The 16631-nt window shown below is 57.0% G+C and overlaps 6 protein-coding genes across 6 annotated transcripts; 4 read left to right on the top strand and 2 right to left on the bottom strand.

The window, feature by feature from the left end:
- Positions 1–1309: 1309 nt before the first annotated feature.
- On the top strand, positions 1310–1989 carry COL26b_001013 (uncharacterized protein; the record flags this gene model as incomplete). The annotated part of the gene is made up of 2 exons (XM_053173973.1): positions 1310–1486; positions 1594–1989. 2 exons carry the CDS (start codon positions 1310–1312, stop codon positions 1987–1989), a joined length of 573 nt encoding a protein of 190 aa, XP_053042090.1.
- A 406-nt stretch (positions 1990–2395) lies between these two features.
- On the bottom strand, positions 2396–3452 carry MDE1 (Methylthioribulose-1-phosphate dehydratase; the record flags this gene model as incomplete). The annotated part of the gene is made up of 3 exons (XM_053173972.1): positions 2396–2489; positions 2597–3112; positions 3301–3452. The coding sequence occupies 3 exons, from the start codon at positions 3450–3452 to the stop codon at positions 2396–2398; spliced, it is 762 nt and encodes a 253-aa protein (XP_053042089.1).
- A 1996-nt stretch (positions 3453–5448) lies between these two features.
- On the top strand, positions 5449–7505 carry COL26b_001011 (uncharacterized protein; the record flags this gene model as incomplete). The annotated part of the gene is made up of 4 exons (XM_053173971.1): positions 5449–5592; positions 5807–6086; positions 6157–6941; positions 7005–7505. The coding sequence occupies 4 exons, from the start codon at positions 5449–5451 to the stop codon at positions 7503–7505; spliced, it is 1710 nt and encodes a 569-aa protein (XP_053042088.1).
- A 987-nt stretch (positions 7506–8492) lies between these two features.
- On the top strand, positions 8493–10166 carry COL26b_001010 (uncharacterized protein; the record flags this gene model as incomplete). The annotated part of the gene is made up of 2 exons (XM_053173970.1): positions 8493–9060; positions 9112–10166. 2 exons carry the CDS (start codon positions 8493–8495, stop codon positions 10164–10166), a joined length of 1623 nt encoding a protein of 540 aa, XP_053042087.1.
- A 708-nt stretch (positions 10167–10874) lies between these two features.
- COL26b_001009 (uncharacterized protein) lies at positions 10875–12500 on the top strand (the record flags this gene model as incomplete). The annotated part of the gene is made up of 1 exon (XM_053173969.1): positions 10875–12500. One exon carries the CDS (start codon positions 10875–10877, stop codon positions 12498–12500), a length of 1626 nt encoding a protein of 541 aa, XP_053042086.1.
- Positions 12501–13238: 738 nt separating this feature from the next.
- COL26b_001008 (uncharacterized protein) lies at positions 13239–15372 on the bottom strand (the record flags this gene model as incomplete). The annotated part of the gene is made up of 4 exons (XM_053173968.1): positions 13239–13570; positions 13626–14660; positions 14715–15094; positions 15149–15372. The coding sequence occupies 4 exons, from the start codon at positions 15370–15372 to the stop codon at positions 13239–13241; spliced, it is 1971 nt and encodes a 656-aa protein (XP_053042085.1).
- Positions 15373–16631: the final 1259 nt, after the last annotated feature.

Genomic DNA, 16631 nt, shown 5'->3' with positions numbered 1-16631 from the left:
ATGGTGGATGGAGCCGTGGCAAGGTTCGATAGAGGCCTCGACAACATCGAGAGTGGAATACGAACAGACCACCAGACCAACGGCCCTCCACACTGATGTAATAATGGGTACCCGGCAAGTCCTTCCAATGGAGAACGGAGCAGGCGACGGGCGAATCAACATGGCAAGACGAGGGGGTGCACGACAGTCGCCAAAGGGAAAAGCCCAGCGCAATTTTAAAATTGGGCAAGTTGGTCCTGAGCAGATCCACTTGCGCAGGCATCCTTACGAGTCACAGGGAACCTTCTCCCAATCTCTCCCGGTCTCTGTCTCCCTCGCAGGGGCCCAGCGCGACCTTTCCAATGGCTTCTCAATGGCTCTTACCTTACCTCCGTTAAGGTGACGGGAGGTACCTTTACTCTAATCTTACGTGAAGTAGTACCTGGCAACCTTCTTCAATTTAACGTCAGGCACGGCGTGTGCCTTAACCTCCTTGGGACAATCCATCGACCGGCCAGGGGCGGCGGCCTGCAGGTCTCGAGGCCCCAATCTTTCCCCGGACGCGGCGCGATCCAATTCGATCGTCAGTCAACCTTGCTATGGCTCCCCTTTCTCGCTTGTGTTTGGCTTTTGCGTCTCTGCCCACAGCAACAGGGACTGGGCAACCGGCTTGAAGGGCGGCTCACAAGTCACTCTCGCTTTCTCGTTGCTTTACCGAGGACAAAGTCTTTTCCCGCACAGTCTTGGGCTTGCTTGGCTGTTGCCCTCGGTGCTGTCGTTGGGTATCCGTATCCTTAGAGTCTCTGAGCTCACACCCAAGACCCCGTCTAGCCACTCCTCCAGACACCGCCCTTGCGTGCAGGCACAAGTGTGCATACCCGGGCCCAAGGACACGAACAAGACATCAGCTGAAGAGATGGGGTGGGTGTGATGAGAAGCCACGAGAAGACGGGGGGGCGGCAACGCTCCAGTTCGAGGCTAATCATAGCATGGCACCTGGGGCGGACCTTGGCTTCCCAGGTTGTCAACACCCCCAAGCAGGAAAAGGCCCTGGTCCAATGTCGACTTCCCGTCTGGAGAGATGGGTATGGGTTTTTTTTCTCCCTCCCCCTAGTGTAGGAGGAGAGACCACCCGCAGGGCACACGCTATTATAAACCCACCTCCAGTCCATCCACATGATTCCCGTCTCCCTTCCCTCCCTCCCTCTTCAGCCTCTGCTCTACGTTCGTTGCTTTACGCCTGCTACAATCACTCTCGTTGTGTGACCCAATACCGACTATCGATATTCTTAATACACCCGTGTAATACATCACACAAACATCAGCCAAAATGCGCTTCACCTCCATCCTCGTTGCCGGCGTCTTCGCCGTTGTCGCCAGCGCCCAGTCCTCGGCCTCTGCCACTTCCAGCGCCGCCGTTGCTGAGACTTCCGCTCAGGCTGCCATCACCAAGTGCTTGGCTGCCTGCCCTGCCACCGACGTTAACTGCCAGGCCAAGTGCATTGCTGTAAGTCTGACACACGAAGTTTGGGGTGCCTCCCTGGCGGAGGCGCAATGAAGCCAAGCTTTCTCAGGGATTGTATCACAGATCGCTAACATGTGCTGCTCATACAGGTCCCCAGCCCCAACGCTGACCAGATCAACAAGACCACCGAGTGCGTTGCCGCTTGCGACCAGGGTGACGGATCTGCCGCTGCCACCGAGAAGTTCGCGAAGTGCCGTGACGGCTGCATCTCCGAGTACTACTTCACCAGCGGCGGCACCCCCAACCCCACTGGCTCTTCCGGCTCTGGCTCCGGCTCCGGCAACTCTGCCTCCGCTGCCACTGCTACCGGCTCCGAGACTGCTGCCGCCACCGGCTCTGCTACCCGCGCTTCTGGCTCTGCCTCTGGAACTGCTACTGGCACCGGCTCTGCTGCCAGCGGAACCTCTACCGGAAACGCTGCCCCCGCTCTCGTTGGCTCCGCAGCCTTCGGTGTCATCGGTATCGTCGCCGCTGCCCTTCTGTAAATGGAATAGGCATTCTTCGTTTCTTGCATTTGAGGTTGGAAAAATACGAATGAGCTGGATGATCAGGAGGTGATGATGGAAAGATACCACTTGGGAGATGTACACTGTATATGCGGTCAATAATGAGTAGGCAGACTATATGGAACAATCGTAATGTGCCAGTGGACGAGAAATCGTCTGCTGCAAATCATCAACTATTCCAATCCCTTGACAACCAGGTTGTGATTCGTCTAGATGTGCACCCGATATGTTTGTGTTACTTGCCAATCAATATCCTCCCTCGCGCGAGCGTGTTAGCTGTCGACCCTGCAATACCCCGCAATCGATACCGAGAAGGGTCCTTGTGGCATGGGCATAGGTAAAGTGGAAACTCGAATTCTTTTGGTTTATTGATATCATGCTACGTCTATTTCCTAGTAGGTACTGTGACTGGAATGTCGCTGAGCCAGGGGACGCCGAGCTGTTTCATCTCAACGGCCAACTGGAACAGATAATCCAAGCTAAATCAGGCTGTGTTAGCCATATGACGATCCATTGAGACACGGGAAGAGGCAAGATGGGGGAAAACGCTGCGCGTCAACATCATCAGGCAACTGATTTGACTCACCTCTCGCACTGGGTCTTGGCCTTGTGGACGTTGTCGCCCCAGACGTAGACGCCATGCCTGCGGACGAGCACGGCGTAGGTGTCGGGGTACTTGTCCATGGCCTCCTCGAGGAACTCGGTCAGGTCCTCCTCGTGGGCCGTGTTCTCGATGACGGGGATGCGGAGCGTGTCGTGGTAGCCGAGGTTGCCCTGCTTCTGGAAGCCCTTGCCGAAGCCCTTGATCTGCTCAATGTTGTTGATCTCGAAGAGCTTGTCGTTGCCCGGGCCGCGGCCCTCGAGGATGAGCGTGACGAGGACGGCCCAGTGGGAGTGGGTGTGGATGCAGCAGCCGGCGCCGCGGCGGGTGAAGGCGGCGAGGAAGAGCGGGGTGCACTGCGAGGGCTTGTAGGAGGGCGGGGAGCGGAGGTAGACACGGTTCTTGAGCGAGGCTTCCTGGGCCGCGAGGGAGAGGACGTAGATGTCCTGGGCCTTCATGAGTTCCTTCTGGACGCCCGAGGGGGCGATGTAGACGAGGTCGCTGGAGGGTGTAAGTGTGCGATCATGTTTGTGGGCGGTGTTTGTATAGAGTGTGTAGTATGGTTCTTTGAAGGGAAACAATACGACAAACAGATTCATACATGAACACTAGCAGCACAATGGCTCTGTATGAGCGGTTTGTTGTATTCACGAGGGGGAAGGGGGACAATTTGGGGGGAGATTCTTTACCCATCACGAATAGAGGCACCACCACCAGTGCCCGTCACCCAGCCGAGATGCCAGAATTTTGCGCAGAGAGAAGGGATGAGGTTGGCAGGGTGCTCCGGGTTTTCGGAGGTAACAAGCTGGTCGGGGTTTTCGATCTCACCGGCGGAAGCCATGATGGGCTGTGGAGTGAGATGAGATGAGGGATGGTTGGGTGATAATGAGTCGCGGGGTAAAGGCGCAGGGACAGACTCTTCGGCCACGAGCGCGATGATTTTCAGAAATTTTGAGGCGATGCACTCAAAGTGTAGTAGTCGTATGCCTCCTTTTTCAAAAGATTCTTGTTGTCCAAAAGGTAGATTGAAGAAATTCGTCACAATCAGGTATTGTAAGTCGCTCAGATCACGGAAATTTTCTACCAGCCACACACTCGCTCGATGAGGCTCAATTGGCCAGTGACAACTTCCTTCTTCCCCACATGGCATAGCACGCAAGGCACAGAACACACACTGCGGCGAGGTCCCTTCGCTGGCAGGGTGGGATGCGAGAACGAGTCCGCGGCTATCGATTGGCTGGCTGCGTTGGTTTAGGTATCGAACGGGGTCTCTGTGCTCGCCTCTCTCCACTGGACGCACTGGACGACGGCGGCTTACTAAGACACTCGATTGGATCAAGATAGAGATTCGGGTTGGCGGATATGCGGATAGACAGTCGACCGCACTAAAGGCTAATGTGACAGACCGGTGAAGAATCGGCGGCTAGCCCCGTCAGATGAGGCTGAATTGGCGCAGGGCAGTCGATGCGAAAGGACACCTAACCACTTTCCGACTACGGGCGACAGAGCTACGGATATGTGAGATGCGCCATGTCAGTGCTGCTATTTACGGGTGGGTACATACCGGGTGCCCCATCGTGAGGTGAGATTGACGGTAATAATTGCGATTGAAGGAATGACTCTGGGTGATATTAAATCGCCCATTTCCGCAGCCCGCCTACCTACCCAAAACAGCATCATGCCCTGCCCAGCCGTTGGGACGCTCAAACTTTCCCGAGATATCGCATTGCGGGCTGGTGTCAGGCGTGGGCCGAGGCATATCTGAGCCCCCGTCCCTTATGCTGGCGTAATTCAGAGTTCCTCCAGTTAGACATCAACTTCATGCGTCCATTGGGCCCAGACAGCTCGGGACCACCCGCAATGCTGGTGGCTGGTAAGGCGCACCATCTCAAACCAGGCGGGCATGGCAGGCTGTTCGAGTAGAGCAGACCAACGACTCTGGCCAAGTGACATGCGAACTGCTCAAATAGAACATGAGAAATTAGGACCATACTCCATGTTGCCAGCTAGCGAAGGAGCATCCAAAGCTCGGTCTTCAGTTCCAGAGCAGACCGGGATGAGGCTATGAGCAGTGGTGGTTTGGAAGCTCATCGAAGCACCTTGAATCTCCCCTCCTTCCATTCACTGCTAGCAGGTGTGGATCCCACCCCTGGGCCTCTGGACCGTGTCCCCGCACTTTGCCCAGCCAGTCAGCCACAGGCCAGAGCCCACTGTAAAAGGTACCAGAGCACTCTGCAAGGCATTGTATTGGTGTGCTGGTGCGGTGAGCAGCCTGGATTGCAGGTGAACACTGAAGGGCTACCCCGACGACCCCTGGAGTTGTAAGGTGAGGCGCTGCACGGCAAGTGCTGGTCCCCTAGCACCCTCCAGGCCCAGCAGGGTAGGTTCCCCAATTTTATTTCTTTGTGTGAGGTGTTCCCCGGTGCAGAGCAGTGCGATGCTTTACCCCGAGAGGTGATAGCTCTCTCCAGCTGGCCTTTTCTGGGTGCAGCTGCTTGCCGACACCTTACCCAAAAAAAAGGACACGTTGAGCACAACCCGTCCACGCCTGCACCACCCGCCTGCACCTGCACCTGCCTCTGCTGGCTCCTGCCTCACAGACAGATAATAAATCCGTCTCCCTTCGCTCGCCCCATTCCTTCTTCCGAAACTTATTTTCCTCTCCTTGGGAAATTCCTCACCAGATCAATTCTCCTCCGTACACCTGCGCGCTGGGAGCAACCGACTTTGTCATTCAATTGACAGTTCTTCCTACCCGTGCCTGCCTAAGCTACCAAGCTTGAGGTCTCTCATCTTTCCCATACCTTCTTCCACCTGGTCCAACGGTCTCTTCCATCATGAAGATTACAGCTGTCGCGGCCGCGGCTCTACTGGCTGGCAGTGCCTACGCCGATGATGCCCAGAAGGTTCTGAGCGACGACAAGGCCTCTACTGCCTCTGAGTCCGCTACCTCGGTCACTCCTCAGATCCCTACCTTCACCGTAAGCTGCTCCTCTCCATCCCTCTCACACTCTCCAGAACAGCACCTTTGTTGCGATCGCCCCTCACCGCCGCCGTGTGCCAGCATCTGGCCTGAAGGCACGAGCTCAATGCACGTGGCAGCGGTCCGGATGCCTGGGGAAGCTTCTCCGCACCTGACTCTTCATGCTTTCCAACCTCGCAAGTAGCAAACTGCTGACAATTGGTTTTCTGCAGCCTACCACCCTCAAGGCCCCCTTCCTTGAGCAGTTCACCGACGACTGGGAGCAGAGATGGTCTCCTTCCCACGCCAAGAAGGACAGCAAGGACGAGGAGGAATGGGCCTACGTTGGCGAGTGGGCTGTTGAGGAGCCCAAGGTCTACAAGGGCATGGAGGGCGACAAGGGTCTTGTTGTCAAGAACCCCGCTGCTCACCACGCCATCTCCGCCAAGTTCCCCAAGAAGATTGACAACAAGGGCAAGACTCTCGTTGTCCAGTACGAGGTCAAGCTTCAGAGTAAGTCTCATTCATGCCCCAACACTCGACAGCTCAATTTTGCGCGGTGCTGACCGAATTCCTCCTCCAGATGGCCTCGAGTGCGGTGGTGCTTACCTCAAGCTCCTCCGCGAGAACAAGGCTCTTCACTCCGAGGAGTTCTCCAACGCCACTCCCTATGTGATCATGTTTGGTCCTGATAAGTGCGGCCACACTAACAAGGTCCACTTCATCTTCAACCACAAGAACCCCAAGACTGGCGAGTACGAGGAGAAGCACCTCAACTCTCCCCCCACCGCTCGCATTGTCAAGACCACCGAGCTCTACACCCTTATTGTTCACCCCAATAACACCTACATCATCCAGCAGAACGGCGACCAGGTCAAGACTGGCTCCCTTCTCGAGGACTTCACCCCCGCTGTCAACCCTCCCAAGGAGATTGACGACGCCAAGGACACCAAGCCTGAGGACTGGGTTGACGAGGCCCGCATCGCTGACCCCGAGGCCAAGAAGCCCGAGGACTGGGATGAGGATGCCCCCTACGAGATTGTCGACGAGGAGGCCACCAAGCCCGAGGACTGGCTCGAGGAGGAGCCTCTCACCATTCCCGACCCTGAGGCCCAGAAGCCCGAGGACTGGGATGACGAGGAGGACGGTGACTGGATCGCCCCTACTGTCCCCAACCCCAAGTGCTCCGAGGCCTCTGGCTGCGGTCCCTGGAAGAAGCCCATGAAGAAGAACCCCGACTACAAGGGCAAGTGGACTGCCCCCTACATCGACAACCCTGCCTACAAGGGCGTCTGGGCTCCCCGCAAGATCAAGAACCCCGACTACTACGAGGACAAGACCCCTGCCAACTTCGAGCCCATGGGAGCTGTAAGTTTCATCTCAATCTGCTGGTTTTGAAATGACCATCACCTGCTAACACTTGCTGAACAGATTGGCTTCGAGATCTGGACCATGCAGAGCGACATCCTCTTCGACAACATCTACATTGGTCACTCCGTCGAGGATGCCGCCAAGCTTGCCGAGGAGTCCTTCAAGGAGAAGCACCCCATTGAGCAGCTCGCTGAGCTTTCTGACAAGCCCAAGGAGGCCGAGAAGCCCAAGTCCCCCAACGACCTGAAGTTCCTCGACGACCCCGTCCACTTCATCAAGGAGAAGCTTGACCTCTTCATCACCATCGCCCAGAAGGATCCCATCCAGGCCATCAAGTTCGTTCCTGAGGTTGCCGGTGGCATCGGTGCCCTTCTCGTTACCCTCATTGCCATCATTGTCGGTCTTGCCAGCTCTGGTGGCGCTCCCCCTGCCGCTAAGAAGGCCGCCGCCGACGCCAAGGACAAGGCGAAGGAGGTCAAGGACAAAGCCACCAAGGCCGTCGCTTCTGGCGCCGACACCGCCAAGGAGGCCACCAAGCGCAACACCAGAAGCTCCTCGTAAATGAACGTGGCTGAAGGTGGAAATGTGAATTAGCTCGCTTTCTCTTTCATACTCTCGGTGAAAAAAATGGGCCGTGGCATTTGTCTGAAGCAGAGCAACAGGGTCCTACTATCAGGAACGAAGAGGTATACGGATGCTGCTTTTTTTCAGTTAACCTCTCTCACTATATGTCTGTTTTGGTCATGAGAGGGACAGGCAGAGAAGCATGGCGTAGGTGTATTATAGCAACCTTAGCAAACCAAAAAAGGATTGACCAATGCTTTTGGATGTCATGCGCGTGGGAGAGAAAGGAGTGCAGTTGAATCTGGAATGTGTCCGCGAGTGATACGGATAAGGTAATCTGAATCCCGCGGGGAGATGGTGGCAGCCGGGATCTGTCGAGTTGTGTCGGGTCTGTATCAAGGTAGAGGCCCACCCGCCTGTTCTCCGCTTAAGAACGGGACAGTTGAATCCCATCGCGCCGTTTACGCTGGATACGCTACGCCTATGATTTTCCCCGCCGCTGGCTTGCGTGCACCTGACGCTCGGCCACTCGGTTTATGGCGGCATTTAGGCCGGCTTCGGCAGGAAAAGGAGGGAAGGGCAACCGTGGGAGCTTGGGGAACTGGGCAGGGATCCGAAGCAGCGTTATCATTACCCCACCCCAACCTTTCCCCACACTCTTGGAGCTCGCCGCGTTCCCTTGGACTTTATAAGGGACTACGATGTCGCTCGACTCCGGCCTCCGTCGACGTGGCTGATAATTGGTTCTGTCTAGTGCGCATTGCAGTAGGGACGAACTGACCGACAATTGTTGCACCATCTGTTTCTAGTCTGCCAGTTGTGTCCTCAAGCAGAGCTCCCCCTTCTTAACCTCTCTCTCCCTTTCCCCTCCCCCGCCTTCTTCTCTTCACAATGCGTCGAGCCATTTCTCGAGGCATCACTACCAGTGCCCGCCGTTCCTCTGGACTCTCTCTCGCCCGCTCTTCCATTCTCTCCTCACCAGCAATGGCTTCCAAGTCTGTTCCCGCCGTTGCGGCGAGGAGGATACACGCCACGGCGCAGCACCTCAACGCTGCCCTCGCCTCGACAGCCGAGTCGTACCCCAACACCCACGAGAAGATCGCGAAGCCCGAAGATACCCCCTACTTCATTGACAACCAGTTTGTGACGTCCAAGGCCACCGACTTCATCGACCTGCATGACCCCGCTACCAACAACCTCGTCACCCGCGTCCCGCAGATGACCACCGAGGAGCTCCAGGGCGCCGTTGCGTCTGCCGAGGCGGCGTTTCCCAAGTGGCGCGCCATGAGCGTTCTCGCCCGCCAGCAGATCATGTTCAAGTTTGTTGCGCTCATCCGTGAGAACTGGGACCGTCTCGCGGCGAGCATCACCCTCGAGCAGGGCAAGACCTTTGCCGACGCCAGGGGTGACGTTCTTCGTGGCCTGCAGGTCGCCGAGGCTGCCTGCGGTGCCCCGGAGCTCCTCAAGGGTGAGGTCTTGGAGGTTGCCAAGGACATGGAGACGAGAAGCTACCGCGAGCCATTGGGTGTCGTGGCTGCCATTTGCCCCTTTAGTGAGTTGCCTCTTGTGTAAGTGATGAGTGAAAGTGAAGCTAACTGTCCAGACTTCCCCGCCATGATTCCGCTTTGGTGCATCCCCATCGCCACCGTTACCGGCAACACCCTGATCCTCAAGCCTTCCGAGCGCGACCCCGGTGCGGCCATGATCCTCGCCGAGCTTTGCCAGAAGGCAGGTTTCCCCGAGGGCGTTGTCAACGTCGTCCACGGTGCCCACAAGACGGTGGACTTCATCCTCGAGGACCCCACTATTAAGGCTGTCAGCTTCGTCGGTGGTAACAAGGCCGGCGAGTACATCTTCAACAAGGGTTCCGCCCATGGCAAGCGTGTCCAGGCCAACCTGGGTGCCAAGAACCACGCCGCCGTCCTCCCCGACTGCAACAAGAACCAGTTCCTCAACGCCGTCGTCGGCGCTGCCTTTGGTGCCGCCGGCCAACGCTGCATGGCCCTCAGCACCCTCGTTATGGTTGGCGAGACCAAGGAGTGGCTTCCCGAGCTGGCCGAGATGGCCAAGAAGCTCAGCGTCAACGGTGGCTTCGAGGAGGGTGCCGATCTCGGCCCTGTCATCTCCCCCCAGAGCAAGCAGCGCATTGAGGGCCTGATCCAGAGCGCCGAGGATGAGGGTGCCACTATCCTGCTTGACGGCCGTGGCTTCAAGCCCGCAAAGTACCCCAACGGCAACTGGGTTGCTCCTACTATTATCTCCAACGTCACTCCTAACATGAAGTGCTACACCGAGGAGATCTTCGGACCCGTCTTGGTCTGCCTCAACGTCGAGACCCTCGACGATGCCATTGCTCTGATCAACAAGAACGAGTACGGCAACGGCACCGCCATCTTCACCCGCTCCGGTGCTACTGGCGAGACCTTCCGCCGCAACATCGAGGCTGGCCAGATTGGTATCAACGTGCCTATCCCCGTCCCTCTGCCCATGTTCTCTTTCACCGGTAACAAGAAGTCTATCGCCGGCGGCGGTGCCAACACCTTCTACGGAAAGCCCGGCATCAACTTCTACACTCAGCAGAAGACCGTCACCGCTCTGTGGTCCAGCGCCGACGCTGTGTCGCAGAAGGCCGACGTCTCCATGCCCACCCAATCGTAATCATGTTTTGGAGGGGTATCCGATGCCCGGTCCGGTTCCGATAACTTCCCGGTCGGCGGGGCCGGTCCCGCTTTTTGCGGGATGCTATCCGCAGCCGGGTGTCGAGCCGTCAATGGAGCGATAACGGTGTTTTTGGTTTCGAATTACACGGGCTAATGAAACTTATCTCAAGGGTTTTGATAAGTAACCGGCTGGACTGAAAAAGGAATGTCAGGTTGATCAAAAGAATGAGGCATTTAAAGCAGTTCACGCATGATAAATGAGGTTGAGAGTTATTGTATTTTCATAGTTGCCAAAATGAAGCATTTCGACATGAATATCTCTTGTTCTTACTTGTGAGGGTTGTAATAATTTGAACTATTGATGAGAGCTTGGTCGGTTGCGAGGATCGTCCAACAGCCAGTCTAGTTGGCCTGCGGCGCCTTAGTAATATGGATCCATATTTTTGGTCGTCTCATACGTGCATCTCAACTTCATGCAAGCTTCCAGAGCACCTGCTGCGACAACGTATCTTGACCTCTACTAGTCACCAAATTGACAATTTCAATGTCATATTGACCATCACCTGCATCGAATGGGCTGTAATTTCATTTCATAGCTTTGTAGTGTCCATTCAAGCTTCAGACTGTCTTCGTTCAAGACCCACCAATGGTCGCTCGTCTACGGCCCAATTGAAGAAAGGAGGAGGAGCTGTGGGAGCAGGCCACGATGTTTCAATTGACAGATCTTCCCGATACCCTCTTCCTCGACATAATCACCCACCTGAAGCCTCGCGAGATAGTCGTCCACCGCCGCGTCTCCCGTGCGTCCCACGCGGCTCTCACAAGACCAGACCTGTCCCAGGCGCTCCTCCACGTCTTCTTCCCCAGATCCTTAGAATGCCGCACTCTGAGATGCCAAATCTCGTCAGCAAACGAAAGCCAACCAGCCTTGGTGCCAAATGCGGAGCTGGCAACAGAACCAGATTCAGACTGGCCGTCCATCTTTGCCTCCGTGGCCCGCCGCTACTACAGCCTCACATCCGGCACGTACCACACTCTCACCACGATCCCGGTTCTCAAGGATGCGAAATGCTTTTACCCCTTCAACCCCTGGAATCGCACCCTCCGCCGCGATGAAATGACATTTCCCCTCCAGCTCCCAGACCGGAGGTGGACATGCTCCGATGGCATCATCATCTACCCCGCCCCCTCTTCTCCGCCCGTCTTCGAAGCCCTAGATCTCTCATCAAACAGCGAGACCACCATCCCCTTTGACTGGTCCTCCAAAATCGTCCGTCGCGTCCGACTCTCGCATCACATCTTGGTCATAGAGTGGGCAGAAGAGGACGGCTCCCACCCCTTGAACGACTCAGAAACAGCCCATCGCCACTTCGCGTCCGCCTTCACCGTGACCACCACCTCCTCGCCCCTCCACCCCTCGGCGTCGTCCCCACCCATCGTCGAGTTCCGCTCGGAGTGGAAGATCCACTACCTCGGCCTCCCCCTCTCCCCCTCCGAACGCCTCTTCTCGACGCACAACGCAACACACTACGCCCTCTACGCCCACCAGCCAACCCGCTCCCCCTGGGGCGAAGACACCCCCCTCGAGCGCCTCGTCGTGTGGTCTCTCAACGCCCCCTCAGCGTACAGACCCTCCCTCGACCCGTCCTCGACACACAAACCCACCACCGACGCCGGCCCGGAAATCGTCCTGCGCCTGACGAACGGCGACCTGGACCGCTGGGGCATCCGGCAACGCGACACCCCGCGCCTGATGCGCCTCGTCCTCGACACGACCCACGAAGCCCGCGGCGGCAACGTCGTGCTGCAGGAGGAGGACCACCAGTGGGCCGCGGGGCCGCAGTCCTCCGAGACCCCGCCGGCGCGCCACTTTCTCCGGAGCACGGGCGTCCCGCTCACGGCTCTTGGCCCGGCGTGGGTCGACGAGTGCGGCGCCGAGGGCGACGCGGAAAGGTCCTTCTGCCCCGCCTCCTCCTCCTCCAGCAGCAGCCCTGGACGAGCCACCGCCGCCCCCTGCTGGCGCCACGAGGAGTTCCCATACCTCACGGTTGCCGAGGTCGTCGACGAGGCGGCGGGGGTGCGGGTCTGCGGCAGGCGGTGCTTCGCAATGGAGACGGTCAGCGCGAGTGTGGATGGGTCCTTCTCTGCTGGTGGTGATGGTGGGACCACGACGGCCGAGGCAGAGGAGGACGGTGGAGACGCAGGCCGGGCAGAGGTGCAGTTCCCGGATGACATGTGGAGGGCCGTCATGTCGGGGGCGGCGCTGGCGGGCGATGAGAGGTGGGTTGTCGGCGAGGACGGTGCGGGGGACGTGAGCGTGGTACGATTCTGATAGGGCTGGGGTGGAAGGTCGTCTGATGCAAGGGAGCTGGCCTCAAAGCTAGCCGTTGCTTCGCCGTGCAGGGACATTGCCTTGCCATGAGCTTGCGGCAGGCAGCGAGCGGCACCGGCTTCTTCGGGCAAGGCCAGAGGAGTTCCCTCGGCATACTGCTGGACGGATCGGGAGCTGTTACTGTGGGTTTATGGGGAAAAGGGAGATGACAGCTCACCAGGGATCCCAAGCCATGGTGCCATGTTCTCACGATGATGGCCCCAGTCTGCGCGTGGCATCGTGGAGCTGAAAGGATGTGTGATCTGCAATGAAGATTCCGTCTATTGACATGTGTCTCTCTGCCTGGCTATGGTGGTCCATCCCAGAAAAAAGAAGAAAAAAAAAAGAGAATCGGCTGCCACAAAAATAAACCCAGAATGCCGTAAAGAGATACCAAGAGAAACCAAGCACGCTTTGCAGCAAAGTTGCTTACTGTTCCATCTCTACCCCCTTAGCTCCTGAAAATGCCGAGATAACAATCGCACCGCCGCCGCACTCCCCAACACCTGCTGGACAAGTTGGAAGGAGAGAGAAAGTGTGATGAGTTCATGCCTGCGTTGCTTTTTTCTTGATAATGCGTGATGCCCTGTTTCCAAGCACCTTGATTATGTGTCGTGATGTGAGATGTGTAGTATGATACAGAAACGCTTCAAAATAGTCGCCCCTGAGAACAGACTAGATATTAATGATTGGACATGTCTAGACTGCCATGGGGGTTGCTGTCGGGGTGGGGGAGGCGCCGCCGCTGGGCAGCTGAAGGAAGCCGTCGTAGTAAGTATCAAGCCAGCGGGCAGCCTCCTCGCCGGCGTCATCCATGCTCGAGTCCCACCTGCCGACGGATCCAACATAGCCGTCGGGTCGTACGTTGACGATGGCAACCTCGCCAGGGCCGAGGCTGCCGAGCCACTTGTTGGTGCAGAGCTGGCCGCGCGTGTCCTGTTCTGGGATGTCGTCCAGGTAGAACGTCCAGCGGCTGTCCTGCAGCAGGGCTGGCAGGTCTGAGATCTCCACATCGGCCTTCGGCATGGTGGCTGGGGGTTTGTCAGCGCAGGTACAACGAATGGATCCACGTGCAATTCAACTTACTAAGCAGTGCAAATGTGAAGAGATGGCTAACGGCTGTGTATCGCTCGGGTCGATAGTAAATATCCTCGGGAGATGGCAGCCTGGGCTGCGCGGCATATGACGCACTCGCAGACGCAGAGAGCTTGCTGATGAAGGAGTTGGCAGAGGCGATTGACTGGCAGAATGTCTCGAGGAAAGGGCTGGAAGCCTGAATATCCCACATCAAGAGATAGATGCGGAACTGGCCGAGCATTGGAATGTCGAGCTGGATATCAACGGGGTTGGAGTCGATGTAGCGGGTGACCTTGGCGGGAGGGAGCAAGCAACCGGGTCTGGCGTCTCCCATAACGAGGCCCTGTGGATCCGATCTGTTCAGAAGACTCTCCGCATACTCGGCACCGATACCAGAGATGAAACGGACGTTCGTCTTGAAGTTCTCCGCCAGTGCAACAGCGTCACCGCCGGCAATCTGGTTGGCATGCTCGTAGTCGAAGTTGACGAGGTCCACAGCGATCTTTCTTCGCTCCTCCTCGTAACTCTCGAGAAGAGCTTGCTTCGCAAGTCCGCGAATGGACAGGTTAAGCTTCCATGCCAAGTTCCAGGAGTCGTGCATCGAGGTGTTCATGCCCTGAGCAGACTTCGGGGAGTGCGTGTGACTGGCATCGCCGGCAAGGAAGGCCCTCAGGTGGGAGTCGCAGAACCGGCTGGCCACTCTCTGACCAATCTGGTAGCGACCAAACCACTCAATGTACTTCCAGTCAACCTCGAACGGAGCCATAATCTTCTTTGCGCGAGCCATGACGAACTCCTGACCAAGCTCTCGCTTGTCGGCCTTGGGGTTCGCCTTGAGCTCAATGTAGAAGCGGGTCATGTTCCTCTCTCTAGGAATAATCAGAATCGAGCCGTACTCCTGGGAGTAGACTAATGTCTTGGACCAGATATCAGGAAAGTCGGTAATCAGCTCGCCGTCAAGAACACCCCAGATGGCGGGCTGCGACAAACCAATGGCCCGCGCATCCGGGATGCTCTTACGAACCTTTGAGTGGGCACCGTCACCTGGATTTCGTTAGCTGCTTGCATCGGAAGAACAGAGTACTCTGCCAGACGTACATCCGATTAGGTACTGCGTCAAAATGGTCCGCCTGTCTTGGGTGACGTTCGTGCGACAATTGACCTGGAGGGGCCCGGCCTTGTTTTCCGGTACGCTGTAGGACTCGAACGCCGTGTTCCTCCGTACCTCAACTCCGCGCTTCTTCAGGTCATCTATGAAGATGCCCTCAACCATGCCCTGGTGGACCAAAAGAATGTAGGGGTCCAGCACGTCAATTATGGGAGGGTAGTGAATCTCGCGGCCCAGTCTGTGGAGAGGCTCATCGGCCGTGCTTCGCCAGAAGGAAATGTCGTAAACTCGGACGCCTCGTTGCAACAAAGGATCGGCCAGGCGCATCTGGCGGAAGGTCTCGATGGTCTTGGGCTGGAGTCCATCTGCTCTACGTGGGTGTTAGCGAACCGACACAGTCGGATGTGGTTGATGTGCGCTCTACCTTCCAACAGGCGTCTGATCGGCTCTGTCGTCAATGACCTCAACCTTGATACCCATACGGCCTAGGTTGGCCGCCAGCATGAGACCGGCAGGTCCAGCGCCGACAACGCATACCTGGGACTCTATAGGAGGCTCAGGCAAGCTTCGAAGGAGAGTGAGGGTATCTACGGTGGCGTCCAGAGCGTTAAGACGCCCGGCGGCGGTGCCGGCGTGCTGGTCGTCCATTGAACCGTCGGAATTGAGTATACCGGGTGCCATAGTTCGTACAGTGATATCACAGTCTCTTAGACAGGCGGGGTTGGCCTTTCGGGGACAGCAGGCAGGTAGTTGTGTGGAGGGCCCGAGGTAATTGGAGGGCTAACTATGCAAGGTCAAGGCAATGCAATGAGGCTTCGTAGTAGTCGGGTTGTCTAGACAAAGCCGCGCTCGCACGGCAGAAGTTGGCTTGTTGTTGGACGTGGAGGTGGACGTAAACGTGGGGTTCTCGTGTGCTATGCGCAGTTGAAGTAGGATACACCACACTGGCGCACACACACGCACACACGGCACACACTAAAGCGGGCGTGGAGCTCGAGCTCGAGGCGAGGGCGGAAACAGAGGTACGGCTCCAGCCGTTGAGCGGTGCAGTGGTGTTCTCGTCCGAGGATGTGTGTGTGTGCGACAGGAAAAATGTTGGGTCCGGAGGTGGTATTCGAGATATAATAGTACTGGGTAGGGTCGCTGGGTATGCAGCCAGACCAGGGCAGATCAGAAACCAGGACCAGAACAGTGGGTGCAGCAGAAGCAGCAGCAAACCACGAGCGAGCAGACCAGAAACAAGACCTTAGACCTGACCAGGGCTTGCAGACCAGACGAGACACGGGACAGACGGTGTGAAGGGTGTCAGTGAGAGAAGAGGAAAAGAAAAAAAAAATAATGAGGGCGATTGCTCGGGGGAGGAAAAAAAAAAAAGAGGGGAGGGGCGCGCCAGGAACCGGACAAGCTTGCGACGGCGAGGGTGAGTGTTGATAGCTGGGCAGTAGCTGGCGGAGGTAAGTGGTTCGACAGAATTGGAGATTGCTTCGCGGATGCTTCAAACGATTTTGGAAAATGGCATGACATGAGCTTTGGAGCGCTGCGGATGGAGTGAGAATGGGCTGATTTCGCGGATTATCTAAGTGTGGCAGGCATGCTTGTCCCCAGTATGAACGCCTTCCCATTGGACGAGCCCCTCCGAGCGGACGCCAGGGTCCAGCCGACAAGCCGCTAATCCTGTTTGGGAGTGCTCCAGAACGTGGCAGGTGCGTTCGACTTGATGCTTGCCCGCTGCGAGGTCTGAGGTCTGAGGTCTGAGGTCTGCACCTACCTTAGCCTCTTACCTACCTAGGTACCTGTCTACCAGTTAGAAGCATGGAATCAAGGTACGTACACGGCGGGGTGGAAGGCCGCACCGTTGATGAGGCCACTTTTAGCCTCGTTTTTGAACAACACCCGGCCTTAATTGG

The sequence above is a fragment of the Colletotrichum chrysophilum genome (assembly GCF_026319265.1).
Source record: "Colletotrichum chrysophilum strain AFK26 chromosome Unknown scaffold_4, whole genome shotgun sequence".
In the NCBI taxonomy this organism is placed as follows: Eukaryota; Fungi; Ascomycota; class Sordariomycetes; order Glomerellales; family Glomerellaceae; genus Colletotrichum; species Colletotrichum chrysophilum.
This window is presented reverse-complemented; position numbering and strand designations above follow the sequence as displayed.